Source organism: Triticum urartu, chromosome 3 (assembly GCF_003073215.2).
Source record: "Triticum urartu cultivar G1812 chromosome 3, Tu2.1, whole genome shotgun sequence".
NCBI lineage: Eukaryota > Viridiplantae > Streptophyta > Magnoliopsida > Poales > Poaceae > Triticum > Triticum urartu.
The window spans coordinates 28,374,986-28,396,654 of NC_053024.1; the positions used below are offsets into that span (position 1 = coordinate 28,374,986).

Below are 21,669 nucleotides of genomic sequence, written 5' to 3' on the forward strand. Positions count from 1 at the left end.
ATTGTATGAGATGATCATGTTTTGTAATCGAGTTATCGGCAACTGGCAGGAGCCATATGGTTGTCGCTTTATTGTATGCAATGCAATTGCGATGTAATGCTTTACTTTATCACTAAGCGGTAGCGATAGTCGTGGAAGCATAAGATCGGCGAGACGACAAACGATGCTACGATGGAGATCAAGGTGTCGTGCCGGTGACGATGGTGATCATGACGGTGCTTCGGAGATGGAGATCACAGGCACAAGATGATGATGGCCATATCATATCACTTATATTGATTGCATGTGATGTTTATCTTTTATGCATCTTATCTTGCTTTGGTTGACGGTAGCATTATAAGATGATCTCTCACTAAATTATCAAGATAAAAGTGTTCTCCCTGAGTATGCACCGTTGCCAAAGTTCGTCGTCCCCAGACACCACGTGATGATCGGGTGTGATAAGCTCTACGTCCATCTACAACGGGTGCAAGCCAGTTTTGCACACGCAGAATACTCAGGTTAAACTTGACGAGCCTAGCATATGCAGATATGGCCTCGGAACACTGAGATCGAAAGATCGAGCGTGAGTCATATAGTAGATATGATCAACATAGTGATCTTCACCATTGAAAACTACTCCATTTCACGTGATGATCGGTTATGGTTTAGTTGATTTGGATCACGTGATCACTTAGAAGATTAGAGGGATGTCTATCTAAGTGGGAGTTCTTAAGTAATATGATTAATTGAACTTTAATTTATCATGAACTTAGTCCTGATAGTATTAGCATATCTATGTTGTAGATCAATAGCTCGCGTTGTTGCTTCCCTATGTTTGTTTTGATATGTTCCTAGTGAAAAACTATGTTGAAAGATGTTAGTAGCAATGATGCAGATTGGATCCGTGATATGAGGTTTATCCTCATTGCTGCACAGAAGAATTATGTCCTTGATGCATCGCTAGGTGACGGACCTATTGCAGGAGCAGATGCAGACGTTATGAATGTTTGGCTAGCTCAATATGATGACTACTTGATAGTTTAGTGCACCATGCTTAATGGCTTAGAATCGGGACTTCAAAGACGTTTTGAACGTCATGGAGCATATGAGATGTTCCAGGAGTTGAAGTTAATATTTCAAGCAAATACCCGAGTTGAAAGATATGAAGTCTCCAACAAGTTCTATAGCTAAAACATGGAGGAGAATCGCTCAACTAGTGAGCATGTGCTCAGATTGTCTGGGTACTACAATCGCTTGAATCAAGTGGGAGTTAATCTTCCAGATAAGATAGTGATTGACAGAATTCTCTAGTCACCATCACCAAGTTAGTAGAACTTCATGATGAACTATAGTATGCAAGGGATAACGGAAATGATTCCCAAGCTCTTCGTGATGCTAAAATCGACGAAGGTAGAAATCAAGAAAAACATCAAGTGTTGATGGTAGACAAGACCACTAGTTTCAAGAAAAGGGCAAAAGGAAGAAGGGGAACTTCAAGAAGAACGGCAAGCAAGTTGCTGCTCAAGTGAAGAAGCCCAAGTCTGATCCTAAGCCTGAGACTAAGTGCTTCTACTGCAAAGGGACTGGTCACTGGAAGTGGAACTGCCCCAAGTATTTGGTGGATAAGAAGGATGGCAAGGTAAACAAAGGTATATTGGATATACGTGTTATTGATGTGTACTTTACTAGTGTTTATAGCAACCCCTCGGTATTTGGTACTGGTTCAGTTGCTAAGATTAGTAACTCGAAACGGGATTTGCAGAATAAACAGAGACTAGTTAAGGGTGAAGTGACGATGTGTGTTGGAAGTGGTTCCAAGATTGATATGATCATCATCGCACACTCCCTATACTTTCGGGATTAGTGTTGAACCTAAATAAGTGTTATTTGGTGTTTGCGTTGAGCATGAATATGATTTGATCATGTTTATTGTAATACGGTTATTCATTTAAGTTAGAGAATAATTGTTGTTCTGTTTACATGAATAAAACCTTCTATGGTTACACACCAATGAAAATGGTTTGTTGGATCTGGATCGTAGTGATACACATATTCATAATATTGAACCAAAAGATGCAAAGTTAATAATGATAGTGCAACTTATTTGTGGCACTGCCGTTTAGGTCATATTGGTGTAAAGCGCATGAAGAAACTCCATGCTGATGGGCTTTTAGAATCACTTGATTATGAATCAGTTGATGCTTGCGAACCATGCCTCATGGGCAAGATGACTAAGACTCTGTTCTTCGGAACAATGGAGCGAGCAACAGATTTGTTGGAAATCATACATACTGATGTATGTGGTCCGATGAATATTGAGGCTTGTGGCGGGTATCATTATTTTCTGATTTTCACAGATGATTTGAGCAGATATGGGTATATCTACTTAATGAAACACAAGTCTGAAACAGTTGAAAAATTCGAAGAATTTCAGAGTAAAGTGGAGAATCATCGTAACAAAAATGAAAGTTTCTACGATCTGATCGCGGAGTCAAATATTTGAGTTACGAGTTTGGTCTTCAATTAAAACAATGTGGAATAGTTTCACAAATTCGTGCCCCCTGGAACACCACAGCATAATGGTGTGTCCGAATGTCATAGCCGTACTTTATTAGATATGGTGCGATCTATGATGTTTCTTACCGATTTACCACTATCGTTTTGGGGTTATGCATTAGAGACAGCTGCATTCACGTTAAATAGGGCACCATCTAAGTCCGTTGAGACGACACAATCTGAACTGTGGTTTGGCAAGAAACCAAAGTTGTCGTTTCTTAAAGTTTGGGGTTGTGATGCTTATATGAAAAAGTTTCATCCTGATAAGCTCAAACCCAAATCGGAGAAATATGTCTTCATAGGATACCCAAAGGAGACTGTTGGGTACACCTTCTATCACAGATCCGAAGGCAAGACTTTTGTTGCTAAATTCGGAGTTTTTCTAGAGAAGGAGTTTCTCTCGAAAGAAGTGAGTGGGAGGAAAGTAGAACTTGATGAGGTAACTGTACCATCTCCCTTATTGGAAAGTAGTTCATCACAGAAATCTGTTCTTGTGACTACTACACCAATTAGTGAGGAAGCTAATGATGATGATCATGTAACTTCAGATCAAGTTACTACCAAATCTCGTAGGTAATCAGAGTGAGATCCGCACCAGAGTGGTACGGTAATCCTGTTCTGGAAGTCATGTTACTAGACCATGACGAACTTGCGAAATATGAGGAAGCGATGATGAGCCCAGATTCCGCGAAATGGTTTGAGGCCATGAAATCTGAGATATGATCCATGTATGAGAACAAAGTATGGACTTTGATGGATTTGCCCGATGATCGGCAAGCCATAGAAAATAAATGGATCTTCAAGAGGAAGACGGACGCTGATAGTAGTGTTACTATCTACAAAGCTAGAATTGTCGCAAAAGGTTTTCGACAAGTTCAAGGTGTTGACTACGATGAGATTTTCTCACTCGTATCTATGCTTAAGTCTGTCCGAATCATGTTAGCAATTGCCGCATTTTATGAAATCTGGCAAATGGATAAACAAAACTGCATTCCTTAATGGATTTACTAAAGAAGAGTTGTATACGATGCAACTAGAAGGTTTTGTCGATCCTAAAGGTGTTAACTAAATATGAAGCTCCAGCGATCCATCTATGGACTGGCGCAAGAATCTCGGAGTTGGAATATACGCTTTGATAAGTTGATCAAAGCATATAGTTTTATACAGACTTGCGGTGAAGCCTGTATTTACAAGAAAGTGAGTGGGAGCACTACAGCATTTCTGATAAGTATATGTGTATGACATATTGTTGATCGGAAATAATGTAGAATTATTCTACAAAGCATAAAGGAGTGTTTGAAAGGAGTTTTTCAAAGAAAGACCTCGGTAATGCTGCTTACATATTGAGTATCAAGATCTATAGAGATAGATCAAGACGCTTGATAAGTTTTTCAATGAGTACATACCTTGACAAGATTTTGAAGTAGTTCAAAATGGAGCAGTCAAAGAAAGAGTTTCTTGCCTGTGTTACAAGGTGTGAAGTTGAGTAAGGCTCAAATCCCGACCACGGCAGAAGATAGAAAGAGAAGGAAAGTCATTCCCTATGCCTCAGTCATAGGTTCTATAAAGTATGCCGTGCTGCGTACCAGAACTATTGTATACCATACACTGTGTTAAGAGAGGGAGTAAAATAGTGATCTAGGAGTAGATTAATGGACAGCGGTCAAAATTATCCTTACTGGAATAAGGATATGTTTCTCGATTATGGAGTGACAAAAGGTTCATCGTAAAGGGTTACGTCGATGCAAGTTTTGACACTGATCCAGATGACTCTAAGTCTCAATCTGGATACATATTGAAAGTGGGAACAATTAGCTAGAGTAGCTCCATGCAGAGCATTGTTGACATAGAAATTTTGCAAAATACATGCGGATCTGAATGTGGCAGACCCGTTGACTAAACTTCTCTCACAAGCAAAACATGATCACTTTTTGGGTCATAATCACATAGCGATGTGAACTAGATTATTGAATCTAGTAAACCCTTTGGGTGTTAGTCACATGGAGATGTGAACCAATCACATAAAGATGTGAACTATTGATGTTAAATCACATGGCGATGTGATCTAGATTATTGGCTCTAGTGCAAGTGGGAGACTGAAGGAAATATGCTCTAGAGGCAATAATAAAGTTATTATTTATTTCCTTATATCATGATAAATGTTTATTATTCATGCTAGAATTGTATTAACCGGAAACATAATACATGTGTGAATACATAGACAAACAGAGTGTCACTAGTATGCCTCTACTTGACTAGCTCGTTAATCAAAGATGGTTATGTTTCCTAACCATGGACAAAGAGTTGTTATTTGATTAACGGGATCACATCATTAGTTGAATGATCTGATTGACATGACCCATTCCATTAGCTTAGCACCCGATCGTTTAGTATGTTGCTATTGCTTTCTTCATGACTTATACATGTTCCTATGACTATGAGATTATGCAACTCCCGTTTGCCGGAGGAACACTTTGTGTGCTACCAGACGTCACAACGTAACTGGGTGATTATAAAGGAGCTCTACAGGTGTCTCCAAAGGTACATGTTGGGTTGGCGTATTTCGAGATTATGATTTGTCACTCCGATTGTCGGAGAGGTATCTCTGGACCCTCTCGGTAATACACATCACATAAGCCTTGCAAGCATTGCAACTAATGAGTTAGTTGCGGGATGCTGTATTACGGAACAAGTAAAGAGACTTGCCGGTAACGAGATTGAACTAGGTATTGGATACCGACGATCGAATCTCGGGCAAGTAACGTACCGATGACAAAGGGAACAACGTATGTTGTTATGCGGTCTGACCGATAAAGATCTTCGTAGAATATGTAGGAGTCAATATGGGCATCCAGGTCCCGCTATTGGTTATTGACCGGAGACGTGTCTCGGTCATGTCTACATTGTTCTCGAACCGTAGGGTCCGCACGCTTAAGGTTTCAATGAAAGTTATATTATGAGTTTATGAGTTTTGATGTACCGAAGGAGTTCGGAGTCCCAGATGAGACCGGGGACATGACGAGGAGTCTCGAAATGGTCGAGACGTAAAGATCGATATATTGGACGACTATATTCGGACATCAGAAAGGTTCTGAGTGATTCGGGTATTTTTCGGAGTACCGGAGAGTTACGGGAATTCGCCGGGAGAAGTATTGGGCCTTATTGGGCCATACGGGAAAGAGAGAGGTGCTGCCTAGGGCAGGCCGCGCGCCCCCCCAAGGCCTAGTCCGAATTGGACTAGGGGGAGGGGCTGCGCCCCTTCCTTGTTTCCTACTCCTACTACATGGAAGGACTCCTAGTTGGACCAGGAAAGGGGGAATCCTACTCCCGGTGGGAGTAGGACTCCCCTAGGGCGCGCCATAGAGAGGGCCGGCCCTCCCCTCCTTCACTCCTTTATATACGGGGGCAGGGGGCACCCCATAGACACACAAGTTGATCTTCGTGATCGTTCCTTAGCCGTGTGTGGTGCCCCCCTCCACGATATTACAACTCGGTCATATTGTAGCGGTGCTTAGGCGAAGCCCTGCGACGGTTGAACATCAAGATCGTCACCACGCGCGTCGTGCTGACGGAACTCCTCCCCGAAGCTTTGCTGGATCGGAGCCCGGGGAGCGTCATCGAGCTGAACGTGTGCCAAGAACTCGGAGGTGCCGGAGTAACGGTGCTTGGATCGGTTAGACCGGGAAGACGTACGACTACTTCCTCTACGTTGTGTCAACGCTTCCGCTGTCGATCTACAAGGGTACGTAGATCACACTCTCCCCTCTCGTTGCTATGCATCACCATGATCTTGCGTGTGCGTAGGAATTTTTTTGAAATTACCACGTTCCCCAACAGTTCTACCTTCCTCCCACTTATTTCTTTCGAGAGAAACTCTTTCTCTAGAAAGGACTCATTCTTGGCAACAAAGATCTTGCCTTCGGATCTGAGGTAGAAGGTATACCCAACAGTTTGTTTAGGGTATCCTATGAAGACGCATTTTTCCGACTTGGGTTCGAGCTTTTTAGGTTGAAGTTTCTTGACATAAGCATCGCATCCCCAAACTTTTAGAAACGACAGCTTAGGTTTCTTCCCAAACCATAATTCATACGGTGTCGTCTCAACGGATTTTGACGGAGCCCTATTTAAAGTGAATGCGGCAGTCTCTAAAGTATAGCCCCAAAATGACAGCGGTAAATCGGTAAGAGACATCATAGATCGCACCATATCCAATAGAGTGCGATTACGACGTTCGTACACACCATTACGCTGAGGTGTTCCAGGCGGCGTGAGTTGTGAAACTATTCCACATTTTCTTAAGTGTGTGCCAAATTCGTGACTCAAGTATTCACCCCCATGATCTGATCGCAAGAACTTGGTTTTCTTGCCACATTGATTCTCAACCTCACTCTGAAATTCCTTAAACTTTTCAAAGGTCTCAGACTTGTGTTTCATTAAGTAGACATACCCATATCTACTCAAGTCATCAGTGAGGGTGAGAACATAACGATAGCCACCGCGAGCCTCAACACTCATTGGATCGCACACATCAGTATGTATGATTTCCAATAAGTTGGTTGCTCGCTCCATTGTTCCTGAGAACGGAGTCTTGGTAATTTTACCCATGAGGCATGATTCGCACGTGTCAAATGATTCGTAATCAAGAGACTCTAAAAGTCCATCTGCATGGAGCTTCTTCATGCGTTTGACACCTATGTGACCAAGGCGGCAGTGCCACAAGTATGTGGGACTATTGTTACGGCATATCTCTCTCAAGGTAGTTTTGGTGATTGATGACAACATGTTTGTGGACTAATCTTGTGCTTTGAATAATTCACAGATTCTCCCCTGGCACGAGACGCCTTCTTTCCCTCGGAGTGTATTTCAAGACAATGTAGCTCTTTCGTTTCTTTCTCGGTGGACTAGTTGCGTAGAGGGCACTGTACTATCAAGAGGGGGTCCGCTGGGGTTTTGCATGGGTGGAATCATCACGTACACATCAGCTTCTCATCCTCCGAGCTTTTCCTATCCATTGAAGAGATCTCTCCTCTCTTCCTTGTCCTGTCTGGGTCTAAGCGGCAGTACCGTGCACCCAGTGGTAGTACCGCTGAGAAGCCACAAGCGGCAGTACCGCTCCGCAGCGGTAGTACCGCCGTGGCTCCAATCAGTAGTATCGCTGGGGGCCTGGCACCTCCGCCTGGTCCTCAGCTTCTTTGAGAGATCCCTTCTCCCTCTCTCTCTCACCCCAGCGGTAGTACCGCACTGCCTGCGGTACTACGGCCGAAGGGTCACAAGCGGCAGTACCGCTCCACAGCGGTACTACCGCCCTTGACCCCACTGCCATAGTACCGTTGGGCAGTCTGGCTCCTACCGCCTCGATTCGAGAGGTCCTTTTCTCGTGTCGGGTTTTGCGGCACTAGTCACGGTTGTAGTGGCGGTAGTACCGTTCCTGGAGCGGTAGTACCGCCCTACCACCGCGGTAGTACCGCAGTTGGATCTGTTCCCTACAAGTCTCCTCAGCGCGGCAGTACCGCTGGCTGGCGCGGCCGCTGGTCTGGCGGTAGTACCGCCCCCTCTCAGCGGTAGTACCGCCCTGTGTAGGGCTGGTTGGTGGGGGGCAACAGGATTGTTGCCCCCACTATAAAAGGGAGTCCCCTTCTTCCTTCTCACCTACCTCTTCCTCCCCCAAGCTCCATTTATTGCTCAAGCTCCATTAAATACTCCAAGCTTCATTTTGCCCGATCTATCTCCCTAGCCAATCAAACTTGTTGATTTGCTCGGGAGTGGTTGAGAAGGCTCCGATCTACTCTTCCACCAAGGGATTTTCGATTACCCCACTCATACCTAGCGGATCTTGTTACTCTTGGGTGTTTGAGCACCCTAGACGGTTGAGGTCACCTCAGAGCCATATTCCATTGTGGTGAAGCTTCGTGGTCTTGTTGGGAGCCTCCGATTAAGTTGTGGAGATTGCCCCAACCTTGTTTGTAAAGGTTCGGTCGCCGCCTTCAAGGGCACCAATAGTGTAATCACGGCATCTCACATTGTGTGAGGGCGTGAGGAGAATACGGTGGCCCTAGTGGCTTCTTGGGGAGCATTGTGCCTCCACACCGCTCCAACGGAGACGTACTTCCCCTCAAAAGGAAGGAACTTCGGTAACACATCCTCGTCTTCACCGGATCCACTCTTGGTTATCTCTTACCTTTACTTGTGCAAGCTCTTTAGTGTTTCTACCCTTGCTTGCTTGTATGCTTGTTGTTATTGCATCATATAGGTTGCTCACCTAGTTGCACATCTAGACAACCTACTTTGATGCAAAGTTTAATTTGGTGAAGAAAAGCTAAAATTGGTAGTTGCCTATTCACCCCCCTCTAGTCAACCATATCGATCCTTTCAACTATCATTATCAACCCCTTACATCTTTGGTATTCACATATGAATATGTGTAGCATTACGCTCGAGATTCATTAAGAATAAACCATTCACCATCGGAGCATGACCATAAAACATATCTCTCATATAAATAGAACAACCATTATTCTCAGATTTAAATGAGTAGCCATCTCAAATTAAACGAGATCCTGATACAATGTTCATGCTCAAAGCTGGCACTAAATAACAATTATTGAGGTTTAAAACTAATCTCGTAGGTAAATGTAGAGGTAGCGTGCCGACGGCGATCACATCGACCTTGGAACCATTCCCGACGCGCATCGTCACCTCGTCCTTCGCCAGTCTCCGCTTATTTCGCAGCTCCTGCTTTGAGTTACAAATGTGAGCAACCGCACCGGTATCAAATACCCAGGAGCTACTATGAGTACTGGTAAGGTACACATCAATTACATGTATATCACATATACCTTTTTAATGTTGCCGGCCTTCTTGTCCGCTAAGTATTTGGGCAGTTCCGCTTCCAGTAACCACTTCCCTTGCAATAAAAACACTCAGTCTCGGGCTTGGGTCCATTCTTTGGCTTCTTCCCGGCAGCTTGCTTACCGGGCGCGGCAACTCCCTTGCCGTCCTTCTTGAAGTTCTTCTTACCCTTGCCTTTCTTGAACTTAGTGGTTTTATTCACCATCAACACTTGATGTTCCTTTTTGACTTCTACCTCTACTGATTTCAGCATTGAATATACCTCAGAAATGGTCTTTTCCATCCCCTGCATATTGAAGTTCATCACAAAGCTCTTGTAGCTTGGTGGAAGCGACTGAAGGATTCTGTCAATGACCGCGTCATCCGGGAGATTAACTCCCAGCTGAGTCAAGCGGTTATGCAACCCAGACATTTTGAGTATGTGCTCACTGACAGAACTATTTTCCTCCATCTTACAGCTGAAGAACTTGTCGGAGACTTCATATCTCTCGACCCGGGCATGAGCTTGAAAAACCATTTTCAGCTCTTCGAACATCTCATATGCTCCGTGTCTCTCAAAACGCTTTTGGAACCCCGGTTCTAAGCTGTAAAGCATGCCGCACTGAACGAGGGAGTAATCATCAGCACGTGACTGCCAAGCGTTCATAACGTCTTGGTTCTCTGGGACAGGTGCGTCACCTAGCGGTGCTTCTAGGACATAATCTTTCTTGGCAGCTATGAGGATGATCCTCAGGTTCCAGTGGGCCATTTGATCTACAAGACATATTGTAAAGATTTTAGACTAAGTTCATGATAATTAAGTTCATCTAATCAAATTATTCAATGAACTCCCACTCAGATAGACATCCCTCCAGTCATCTAAGTATAACATGATCCGAGTTAACTAGGCCGTGTCCGATCATCACGTGAGACGGACTAGTCAATATTGGTGAACATCTTCATGTTGATCGTATCTTCTATACGACTCATGCTCGACCTTTCGGTCTTCTGTGTTCCGAGGCCATGTCTGTACATGCTAGGCTTGTCAAGTCAACCTAAGTGTATTGCGTGTGTAAATCTGGCTTACACCCGTTGTATTCGAACGTTAGAATCTATCACACCCGATCATCACGTGGTGCTTCGAAACAACGAACCTTAGCAACGGTGCACAGTTAGGGGGAACACTTTCTTGAAATTATTTCGATGGATCATCTTATTAAGCTACCGTCATTCTAAGCAAATAAGATGTAAAACATGATAAACATCACATGCAATCAAATAGTGACATGATATGGCCAATATCATTTGCTCCTATTGATCTCCATCTTCGGGGCTCCATGATCATCGTTGTCACCGGCATGACACCATGATCTCCATCATCATGATCTCCATCATCGTATCTTCTTGAAGTTGTCTCGTCATCTATTACTTCTACTACTATGGCTAACGCTTTAGCAATAAAGTAAAGTAATTACATGACGTTTATGTTGACACACAGGTCATAAATAAATAAAGACAACTCCTATGGCTCCTGCCGGTTGTCATACTCATTGACATGCAAGTCGTGATTCCTATTACAAGAACATGATCATCTCATACATCACATATATCATTCATCACATCCTTTGGCCATATCACATCACAAAACACTTGCTGCAAAAACAAGTTAGACGTCCTCTAATTGTTGTTGCAAGTTTTAACGTGGCTGCTATAGGTTTCTAGCAAGAACGTTTCTTACCTACGCCAAAACCACAACGTGAATTGCCAATTTCTATTTACCCTTCATAAGGACCCTGTTCATCGAATCCGATCTGACTAAAGTGGGAGAGACAGACACCCGCCAGCCACCTTATGCAACTAGTGCATGTCAGTCGGTGGAACCGGTCTCACGTAAGCGTACGTGTAAGGTTGGTCCGGGCCGCTTCATCCCACGATGCCGCCGAATCAAGGTATGACTAGTAACGGCAAGCAGACAATATCGACGCCCACAACTGCTTTGTGTTCTACTCGTGCATAGTAACTACGCATAGACCTAGCTCATGATGCCACTTTTGGGGAACGTAGCAGAATTTTAAAATTTTCTACGCATCACCAAGATCAATCTATGGAGTCATCTAGCAACGAGGGAGAGAGGAGTGCATCTACATACCCTTGTAGATCACGAGCGGAAGCGTTCAAGAGAACGGGGTTGATGGAGTCGTACTCGTCGTGATCCAAATCACCGAAGATCCTAGCGCCGAACGGATGGCACCTCCGCGTTCAACACACGTACGGAGCCAGGACGTCTCCCGCGCCTTGATCCAGCAAGGAGGAGGGAGAGGTTGAGGAAGAGGGCTCCAACAGCAGCACGACGGCGTGGTGGTGGTGAAGCTGCAGTACTCCGGCAGGGCTTCGCCAAGCTCTTACGGAGGAGGAGAGGTGTTGGGGAGGGGAGGGGCTGCGCCTTGGATGTTGTATGCAGCCCTCCCCTCACCCCTCTATTTATAGGGGAAGGGGGAAGGGGGCCGGCCCCCTCTAGATGAGATCTAGAGGGGGGGCGGCGGCCAAGGGGAGGGGGGCTTGCCCCCCAAGCAAGGGGGCGCCCCCTTAGGGTTTTCCCCCAACCCTAGGCGCATGGGCCCTAGGGGGGTGTGGCGCCCCAGCCCACTTGGGCTGGTTCCCTTCTCCATACAGCCCATAAGGCCCTCCGGAAGAGGTGGCCCCTCCCGGTGGACCCCCGGAACCCCTCCGGTGGCCCCGGTACAATACCGATATGCCCCCGAACCTTTCCGGCGACCGTATGGCAACTTCCCATATATAAATCTTTACCTCCGGACCATTCCGGAACTCCTCGTGACGTCCGGGATCTCATCCGGGACTCCTAACAACATTCGGTAATCACATACAAGTCTTCCTAACAACCCTAGCGTCACTGAACCTTAAGTGTGTAGACCCTACGGGTTCGGGAGACATGCAGACATGACCGAGACGACTCTCCGGTCAATAACCAACAGTGGGATCTGGATACCCATGTTGGCTCCCACATGCTCCACAATAATCTCATCGGATGAACCACGATGTCGAGGATTCAATCAATCCGTATACAATTCCCTTTGTCAATCGGTACGTTACTGGCCCGAGACTCGATCGTCGGTATCCCAATACCTTGTTCAGTCTCGTTACCGGCAAGTCACTTTACTCGTACCGTTATGCATGATCCCGTGATCAACCACTTGATCACATTGAGCTCATTATGATGATGCATTACCGAGTGGGCCCAGAGATACCTCTCCGCCATACGGAGTGACAAATCCCAGTCTCGATTCGTGCCAACCCAACAGACACTTTCGGAGATACCTGTAATGTACCTTTATAGTCACCCAGTTACGTTGTGACGTTTGGCACACCCAAGGCACTCCTACGGTATCCGGGAGTTGCACAATCATGATACTTGACATTCATAAAAGCTACAGCAAACGAACTACACGATCTTTGAGCTATGCTTAGGATTGGGTCTTGTCCATCACATCATTCTCCTAATGATGTGATCCCGTTATCAATGACATCCAATGTCCATAGTCAGAAAACCATGACTATCTTTTGATCAACGAGCTAGTCAACTAGAGGCTCACTAGGGACGTGTTGTGGTCTATGTATTCACACATGTATTACGATTTCCGGATAACACAATTATAGCATGAACAATAGACAATTATCATGAACAAAGAAATATAATAATAACCATTTTATTATTGCCTCTAGGGCATATTTCCAACACGGAGATTGCAGGGAGGTTAAGGCCGCACGTCACATGTAGTAAGAAATTCCCGAGTTCAGTGGAATAGAAGGAAAGAAATCTCTAGGTTGCTCGTGCTACCCCATTGACGGCCCTGCATATATCTCTTTCTTCTCTCTCTGGCCGATCCTTTGTGGGCACGTTCATCAGTCGTGGAAGAGAAGCTATAGACACTGGCGGAACGACGGTAGCCGGGACGGGCTCACCGGTGGAAAGCACCTCAAGGCTGTCCTCCCGGTGATGCTGCGCCTTGGCCATTGTTGCCTTCGCGCTCCGCTTGCCATGCCCATCGCACCCGCTGAGGTGAGCTCCTTGCATTCACGTATTAGCAACCACCGAATCAGCTTCTACATGCGCTATACAAACAACCACTACATAGTTTTTATTCAATTAAGCTTTACTTATGTCTATGTTGTTTCAGATGGATCTGATGAGATAAAAGAAACTGCCTGTGCTATTAATTTTACTTAAATGAAGGAATACATCATGTCCTTCCCTAGCAAAACCAAGTTGGTGAATATCCATGACACAACCTTGACACGTCGAGATTTGGAATGTCTTTTAGAAGATGAGATATGGGTGGAGAGCGAGGTCAGCCCGATGGTCATACTTATACACATAAAAAATGTCTAATTTATTTGTTATTTTTCTACTATAGGTCATAAATCAATATATTTACTGTCTAAGGGTCCAGGATAAAATTTGTAGAGCGGGTGCACCTGTATTCTGCTACCTCTTGAGCATGAGTTGGTTTTCCCTTGAAGAGAAAAGGGTGATGCAGCAAAGTAGCGTAAGTATTTCCCTCGGTTTTGAGAACCAATGTATCAATCCAGTAGGAGAAAACACACAAGTCACCTAGTACCTGCATAAACAATCAAGAACCTTACAACCAATGCGATAAAGGGGTTGTTAATCCCTTCATGGTCACTCGCAAAAGTGAGATCTGATAAAGATAGTAAAGTAAATATTTTTGGTATTTTTGTTGTATAGATCGGAAAGTAAAGATTACAAAATAGTAACGAGATGCGATGTAAATAAAAGTGATGCAATATAATAAGAAAGAGACCCGGGGGCCATATGTTTCACTAGTGGCTTCTCTCAAGATAGCATGTATTACGGTAGATGAACAAATTAATGCCGAGCAATTGATAGAAAAGCGCATAGTTACGAGAATATCTAAGACAATGATCATGAATATAGGCATCACGTCCGTGTCAAGTAGATCGAAACGATTCTACATCTACTACTATTACTCCACACATCGACCGCTATCCAGCATGCATCTAGAGTATTAAGTTCATAATAAAAGAGTAACGCTTTAAGCAAGATGACATGATGTAGAGGGATAATGTGAATGATACCACTAGGCAAGGATTGTTTGATGTTCTAAAAATGAATTGGAAAGTCTTGACCTTGATATTGGTAATCTGAGAGGGCAGGGATATGATAATGGGTTAAATATGAAAGGAAGACATCAAGGGGTAAAAAGTAAAGTTTTGGAAATAAATGGGAGAGCCTTTTATTCAGCTTGTGGTTGCCATAGTCTAAATTTGACACTATGTGATATGGCAAAGTCTTGTCGTAAAGCATCCGATTTTTTGGCGTTATCCAACACATCTGTACAACATTTGCTAATTCTACTAAAATATGGCTAATTCTCAAAAATAATATAACAGGAGTAACAGTCAAGTCATTGTCACCTACTCGTTGGGAGAGTCGTGTTGATAGTGTTAAGGCTACAAGGATTCAACTACCAGAAATAAGGGAGGCTTTACTACAGGTGGCTGAAAATGATAAAGATTCATTGACAAGTAGTGAAGCTCAATCATTGGCAGAAAATGATCTTTGTGGCTTTGAATTCTTAGTGTCAATAATCATATGGTATGAAATATTATCAGCTATTAATTTGATCAGCAAAGAGTTGCAGTCAAAGGATATGCTTATTGAAGTCACAATTGAGTCTATCAAGGGCTTGATTTCCTTCTTCACCAAGTAGAGAAACTAGCTTTTCAAAAGCATTGGAAGATGCAAAGAAAATTGGAATGGAGATTGATATTAATCCAGAGTTCCGCACCAAGCATAAAATCAAGAGGAAAAGGCAATTTGGTGAGGGTGCAGATGATCCATTTATTGTTTCACAATCTGCAGAGGAGTCATTTAGGGTCAATTATTTTCTGCATATTGTTGATCAAGCTATAGTTTCACTTAACACGAGATTTGAACAGTATGAAGGGTACGAAAAAATATACTTGGTTTCTTGTTTACTTCAGATAGGCTGCGATCATTGGATGATAAGAGTTTGTTGGCTGCTTGTGTTAATCTTGAAGATGCACTTAAGAGTGGATAACACATAGATATTGATGGACTTTAATTGTGTGGGGAGCTACTTTGTCTCCAGGACTCACTTCAGAAATCTATGGACCCACTTGATATTCTGAATTTTTTGAAGAAGCGCTCCTTACTCTATCCTAATGTTGTTATTGCATACAGAATTTTGCTAACCATTCATGTGACGGTTGCATTCGCGGAAAGGAGCTTTTCTAAACTCAAGTTGTCGAAATCCTACTTGCGTTCTACTATGACACAAGAAAGACTCAATGGATTGGCAACAATAGCACTTGAAAATGATATCTTGGAGAAGATTAATTATGAAGATTTGATCAAAGATTTCATTTCAAGAAATACTAAAAGAATGTTGCTTTTTGGTAGAAAATGAGGCTAGTTTACAAGTTTACTGCTTTAGCACCATGTTTATTATTTTACCACTAGTATTTGATATATTTCCTAAATACTATACCAAATCAGACATATTTGAAGTTAAATAATTAAGGAGAGTATGCTTTACTTACATTAGTTCTTCAACTATATGGTTTAAAAGAATTAGGACCCTTTTTTGATTTTTGTCCCGGGCCCCCAAATTTCTGAGACGGCCCTGGCCCCTCCTTGTGTACTACTCCGCGTCGAGTGAGCATGGTCTTCATCTTGCGCAGCTATGCCCATTATTCCTCGGTATTCATTAGACTTGCAGTGAAAGTATTAATTATGTGCAAGCGAATAATATGCACATGGGAATCATAAGGTAACATCAATGAATGTAGGATCATAACGAAATATGTAAGGTCACATATAAGTCTCGCACAAGATTTACACTAATCTTTTCAGTTGTGCGGTGTTACAAGAATATGGGCAAACATGCATGGACTAGTGCCCCCACTAGGGTAAAGCAAGGGAGATTTTCGTTTAGGAAACAGAAAAGTAAAGTAGAGTGAATGACATGACACATCACAAAGCTCATAGCTGCACGCAGCTATGCCCATTGTTACCGCAAACTCTTTTTTGTCATTAATTACTTGACACGTCATCTATTTTATCTAGATATGTGTGATGCTATCACTTATGTTATTTCCACTATGTGTAGTCTAATGAAGTGCAACTAGCCGAATGCCCTGTACTTCTGCGAGCACGACCCTGAGTTTTTTCCAATATTCATTTTCAATCCCTTCACATGTTTGTTTCGCTGTAGGGATCCGACCTGGCAATGAATAAGAGATTTCCATTGCGGTGATGTTGTGGGTGGTGCGGCCCTAGTTACGTCAAGTAAGGAGCAATGTGTGGTGGCATCGTCACCCAACGGCCATGCCACATTGCGCCTCCTTGTGTACTACTCCGCGTCGAGTGAGCATGGTCTTCATCTTGCGTAGCTATGCCCATTGTTCCTCGGTATTCATTAGACTTGCAGTGAAAATATTAATTGTGTGCAAGGGAATAATATGCACATGGGAAATCATAAGGTAACATCAATGGATGTAGGATCATAACGAAATATGTAAGGTCACATATGAGTCTCGCACAAGATTTACACTAATCTTTTAAGTTGTGCGGTGTTACAAGAATATGGGCAAACATGCATGGACTAGTGCCCCCACTTGGGTAAATCAAGGGAGATTTTCGTTTAGGAAACACGAAAGTAAAGTAGAGTGAATGACATGACACATCACAAAGCTCATAGCTGAAGAGAGATGTAGCGACCCCCCTCCCCCCAAAAGTAATCTCCATAAATACTTGTGTAAAGCAATTTTTGTTTTTCAAACGTTCACTCTACAATGTTTGTAACCATGATCTCTGAAAATCCTATTGTATAAAAGTAAATGTTAACTCACACACAAATATGCTTAATCATAATTACACAAATGTTAGCAATTAAGAAGACTCATGTTTAAACTAGTAGTACTACAGTATGATCTGAGCCATTCTACCTAGGCAGACGGCCAGCGACACTGATTAATACAAGTACTATTGAATTTACAATGATGAACACAATCACATTAAAGGCATAATATACAACAAAGGGGAACTGTCGACTTATGCGTCTTTTGGAACGCCGTAGATGTTCAGAACAACCGCCAACCAAAAACCGCACAACACCTAGAAACGATCCGGGAGTTGCAAAGCTTGCAAGCAGCGTCATCAAGATGTACAACCCTCCATACATCAGCTGAGACAATGCGATCTTCATGGGGTTCTTGTCGCTCACCACGGCGGCTATAGCCATGAAGAAGGCTAGCATCATGCTATTCAGCGCCACCCAAAGAAAATGCATTGAAACAATGAAGCCTATCCAGGAGCGATTTGTTCGCGAAGCTCTCCCATAGATAAGCAGTATTGTTGCAACCACAGATGTGGTCACGGCAATGGTGTCCAACACCAAGAAGGCGTTGTAGAAACGATCCCCGTCAAGATTTGCCTTTCCATCTGATCCGTATGATCCAGGCACGTTGAACGCTGCAGAGAAGGCGATTGTCGCCACGAGTGTGGAGACAATTGCGAGATTTTTCGATGTCGTCTCTCGCCATTTCATGATATCCTGACCCTTCCATTTCTCTATATGGTCTTGCCTCTCTGGCCTGAACCGTGCTCCAGAAATATACAGTTTCACCACTAGCTTTATCTGCATATTCATAAATAAGCATTATGTATATGAACTCCATGTGTATTTGTCTCTTGTTTTCATAGTACCATGAATTATAGCAAACAAATTACTGATTTTTTTACAACAATAAGAATCTATTTAGTCATAGAATAAATTGTTCTCTCGGCCTCTGCGTCAACGGAGCCACATATCTCACTAACTATTTATACTAGATGCATCCCTTTGTATTGTGAGAAAGTACTTGCAAGATAAGATATCTCATAAACATCGGAAATGAAGAGGGTAATTACCATTGAGTAGAAACCAGTTGAATCCTCTATGAGATCAGATGGTGTCCGGCCAGCATTGTTCATCATGTGGGTATGCACCTTCTTACACGCTAACAGCTTGGAGATGACCTTGTGCTCCCCTGCCGCCACGGCCAAATGCAACGGCGTGTTCCCTTCCTTGTCTTGCATATTCAGAAGATGTTCCAGCATCCTGTTTTTGATAACATAGGACACGACGGAAGGGCGGCCCTTCATGGCCGCAACATGCACAAAGCTTCTGCCCTGGTTGTCACGAATGTCGGCGCAAGAAGGGTATAGTTCCAGCAGTTGGCGGACGGCGGCTACATGGCCCATCCTTGCCGCGGTATGTAGAGCAGATATGCCATCGCTGTCCTGCAGATATGCCGTGCTGGGCGGTGAATGTGCTAAGAGCGCTTCGATGATCGAGCAGTCACCGTCCGATGCGGCGAAATGCAGCGGGCTGCTCTTGTTTGTGTCAAGGTTGCTGGTGAGTGCTGGCCTCCATTGCAAGAGCAAGTCAACCATTTCTGCAGATGAAAGGGTGGTTTGTTACGTTTGCTATGCTTAGAGAATTGTTGAACTGTTGTCGAAGGGAAAGGGATGTCAGATGATCTTAGGAATATATAAGTTCCATTTGATGACGGTGGATTCAGGCATATTGTTGATCTACTTTGTAAGGTCCTCAAGAATAATCAATAAAATGGGCGCATGCATCTTCCAGATGCAGAGGCCGGGGGTCATCCTCCTTTTCTAAAAAAATAAGTTCCATTCAAAACTTCAAGGAACTGGAATAACAATAAATTCAATTATTCAAAGGGTTTGTTTTTATTTTTAGGAGGTGTTCTGATTTCAGGATTGCCTGAACGCAAAGAAAAAAAAAGAAAATTCACAGGATGGGAAAAGTTGGACACGTTTAGGATGGGCAAATGGGTTGCGTTATCTTGTGCACAAATGGAGCAGTTTCATTGGCACGATTTGCCGAATTATACTGTATTTTTTAAACAACATAAAGTTGATCTGCAAGGCACCACAAATTTTAAATTCAAGTTGACCTTGTTTTTTGCGGGGGTGTCACAAACTATAGCAGGCTAACTGTACGAAACTACGAGTTGCTCATTGATCAACACAACGTGTTCCCTTCCTCCATTTTGACCACAGATGTTGACATGAAGCATGTATTTTTTTTCTGGTGCAATTGAAAAAGGGCGAAGAAAACAAACCTGAACTCTGGAGAACGGCGGCGTGCAAGGCATTCTGCGAGCTCGGTCCGGCGGCCGACGCGTCGCCGTGCGAGGCGATGGCTCTGACTGCGTCCACCGATCCGCTCATCACCGCCAGGTACAGAGCCGACACGCCGGCGCCGTCCACCTCCGCGGCGAGCTCCGGCGCCAGCTTCATGAGCCTCTCCACCGCCTCGCGGTGGCCGTGCCTCGCGGCCAGGTGCAGCGCCGTGTCCCCGGCGTCGTTCCTGCCGCGGAGGATCCCGCGGAGCGCGTCCTCCTCCACGTTCGCCCGGGCCAGCCGGACGACGGCCTCCGCGGCGTCCGCGTGTCCGGCCCGCGCGGCGCTGTGCAGCGGCGTGTCCAGCGCCCGGTTCACGGAGGACATGAGGGAGCTGTCGTGGTAGCACACCTCGGCGATGAGCCCTCCGTTGCCCTGCCCGGCGGCGATGTGCAGGAGCGTGTTCCCCTCTCCGGTGACCTCCTGAGTCGTACATGGTCGCCCATGGTGATCAACCACGATACCTTTTGGGTGCGCTGCCGGCGGTGAGTCGCCGCTTCTTCCCGCCAGGAGGCCGGCGACCTCCTGCGTGCGGCTCTCGAACGCCGCGACGTAGAGCCGGGAGCACATGAAGGAGCTTCCATCATCCTTGAAGTCGCCGGCTGCTTGTCTGAGTTCCATAAGTCGTCTTTTTGTTGAAGTTGGACATTAATTCTGGTTTTGGGGGGTTTATATTCATGGAGGAAATGGGTCATGCTTCACAAGGAGTCGGTCAGAGGAATCCTCTCCGTCCATACCATACGAATACCATTCATTTGACATGTGTAGTATAGCATATCTTCTGTTGAATGGGGTTTACAGGTGGTACTCGAGAGGCCGGCATTGTCAAAGATAACACGCTACACGATGCTCTCTCGTGCAACAGGCCACTCCAAATAAATAAATGATGCCCCGTCTTTTGTAGCTTTTTTTTTGAGGGGATAGCCAAATTTTATTCATCAAAGACCACAATGGATGGGATACAACTCGGATCATGGGGTTGGCCTAACCAGAGATGGCGCCCCGGACCGAGACTAAGTGAGTATTTGGCTAGTTTGTGTGCGTCGACATTAGCAGCACGACCTTCAAAACAAAAAAGTGCAAGAAGCCACTCCAAATAAATAAATGATGCCCCGTCTTTTGTAGCTTGTGACTACAAACAACTGCACTTCTGTTGGCGGCCCATCGGTGGCCGGTAGGAGGAGCACGGAGAGGAGCGGTTGTAGAGGGGCACCGGAGGAAGGGAGGTAGGGGGCTGGGGACGGGTGTCGGCGTCCTCACTGCGTTGTCGGGACTGCACGGAGGAGGAGCCGCCCCTGTCCACCCATGAGCGCCGCAACACAATGTGGAGGGCTGCAGCGGCTCCCAACCGACGGGGTCGTCATTGCCAGATCCGTCGCCGACGCCGCACTGTCGAAGCTCGACATCGATGGGACAGGAGGGGAAGGAGACAAGACCGGGAGAGGAGGATGAAAAGAGTGGCGTGGAGAGTTCGAGACTATGTTGACCGGAGTCTAGGGTTGGACCGCGTCGTGTATATATATGTGGGGACGGGGTGGGTTAGTATGGGACGGTTCGACGTTGCGGATGCGTCCGGCCTCTCATATCCGTTAGCCTAAACGCGTTGAACTAAAAACAACTGTAGAGCACAAGTCAAGCACTCCACAGGGAATAAGCATTGCATATGTAGCAATAGTGCACCGACCTACTAGTCATTTTTTTTTTGCGAAACACCGACCTACTAGTCGGCCCTTAAGCCCGTGGTTTTTTTCCTTCCAGGGAAATTTTGATTGAAACCTATTACAGAAATAGGTAAAAGGTGTATTCGCTATGATTGAAGAAGTTCACATACTAGATAAATAATGTTTGTGCATATGAAATTGAATATCGATAGTGTATTAAAATTTATGTGTAAAAAATATTGATGTAATATATAGATTCATGCAACAGTTCGTGGATTAAACTTTTCTCATACATGTAAAAATTGTTACATTACTCTGGGAAGAATTTAAAATAAAACATGTATCTTTAAAAAAAAGAACAGAAAA

General features: G+C 44.5%; 1 protein-coding gene across 1 annotated transcript; it reads right to left on the bottom strand.

Annotated features, from left to right (window-relative positions):
- Positions 1-17,260: 17,260 nt before the first annotated feature.
- LOC125547784 (ankyrin repeat-containing protein At5g02620-like) lies at positions 17,261-20,392 on the bottom strand. Its single transcript, XM_048711558.1, has 3 exons — positions 19,582-20,392; positions 18,362-18,888; positions 17,261-18,089 (listed from the first exon to the last, which is right to left on the bottom strand). The coding sequence occupies exons 1-3, from the start codon at positions 20,261-20,263 to the stop codon at positions 17,394-17,396; spliced, it is 1,905 nt and encodes a 634-aa protein (XP_048567515.1). The 5' UTR covers positions 20,264-20,392; the 3' UTR covers positions 17,261-17,393.
- Between the last annotated feature and the right edge of the window lie 1,277 nt (positions 20,393-21,669).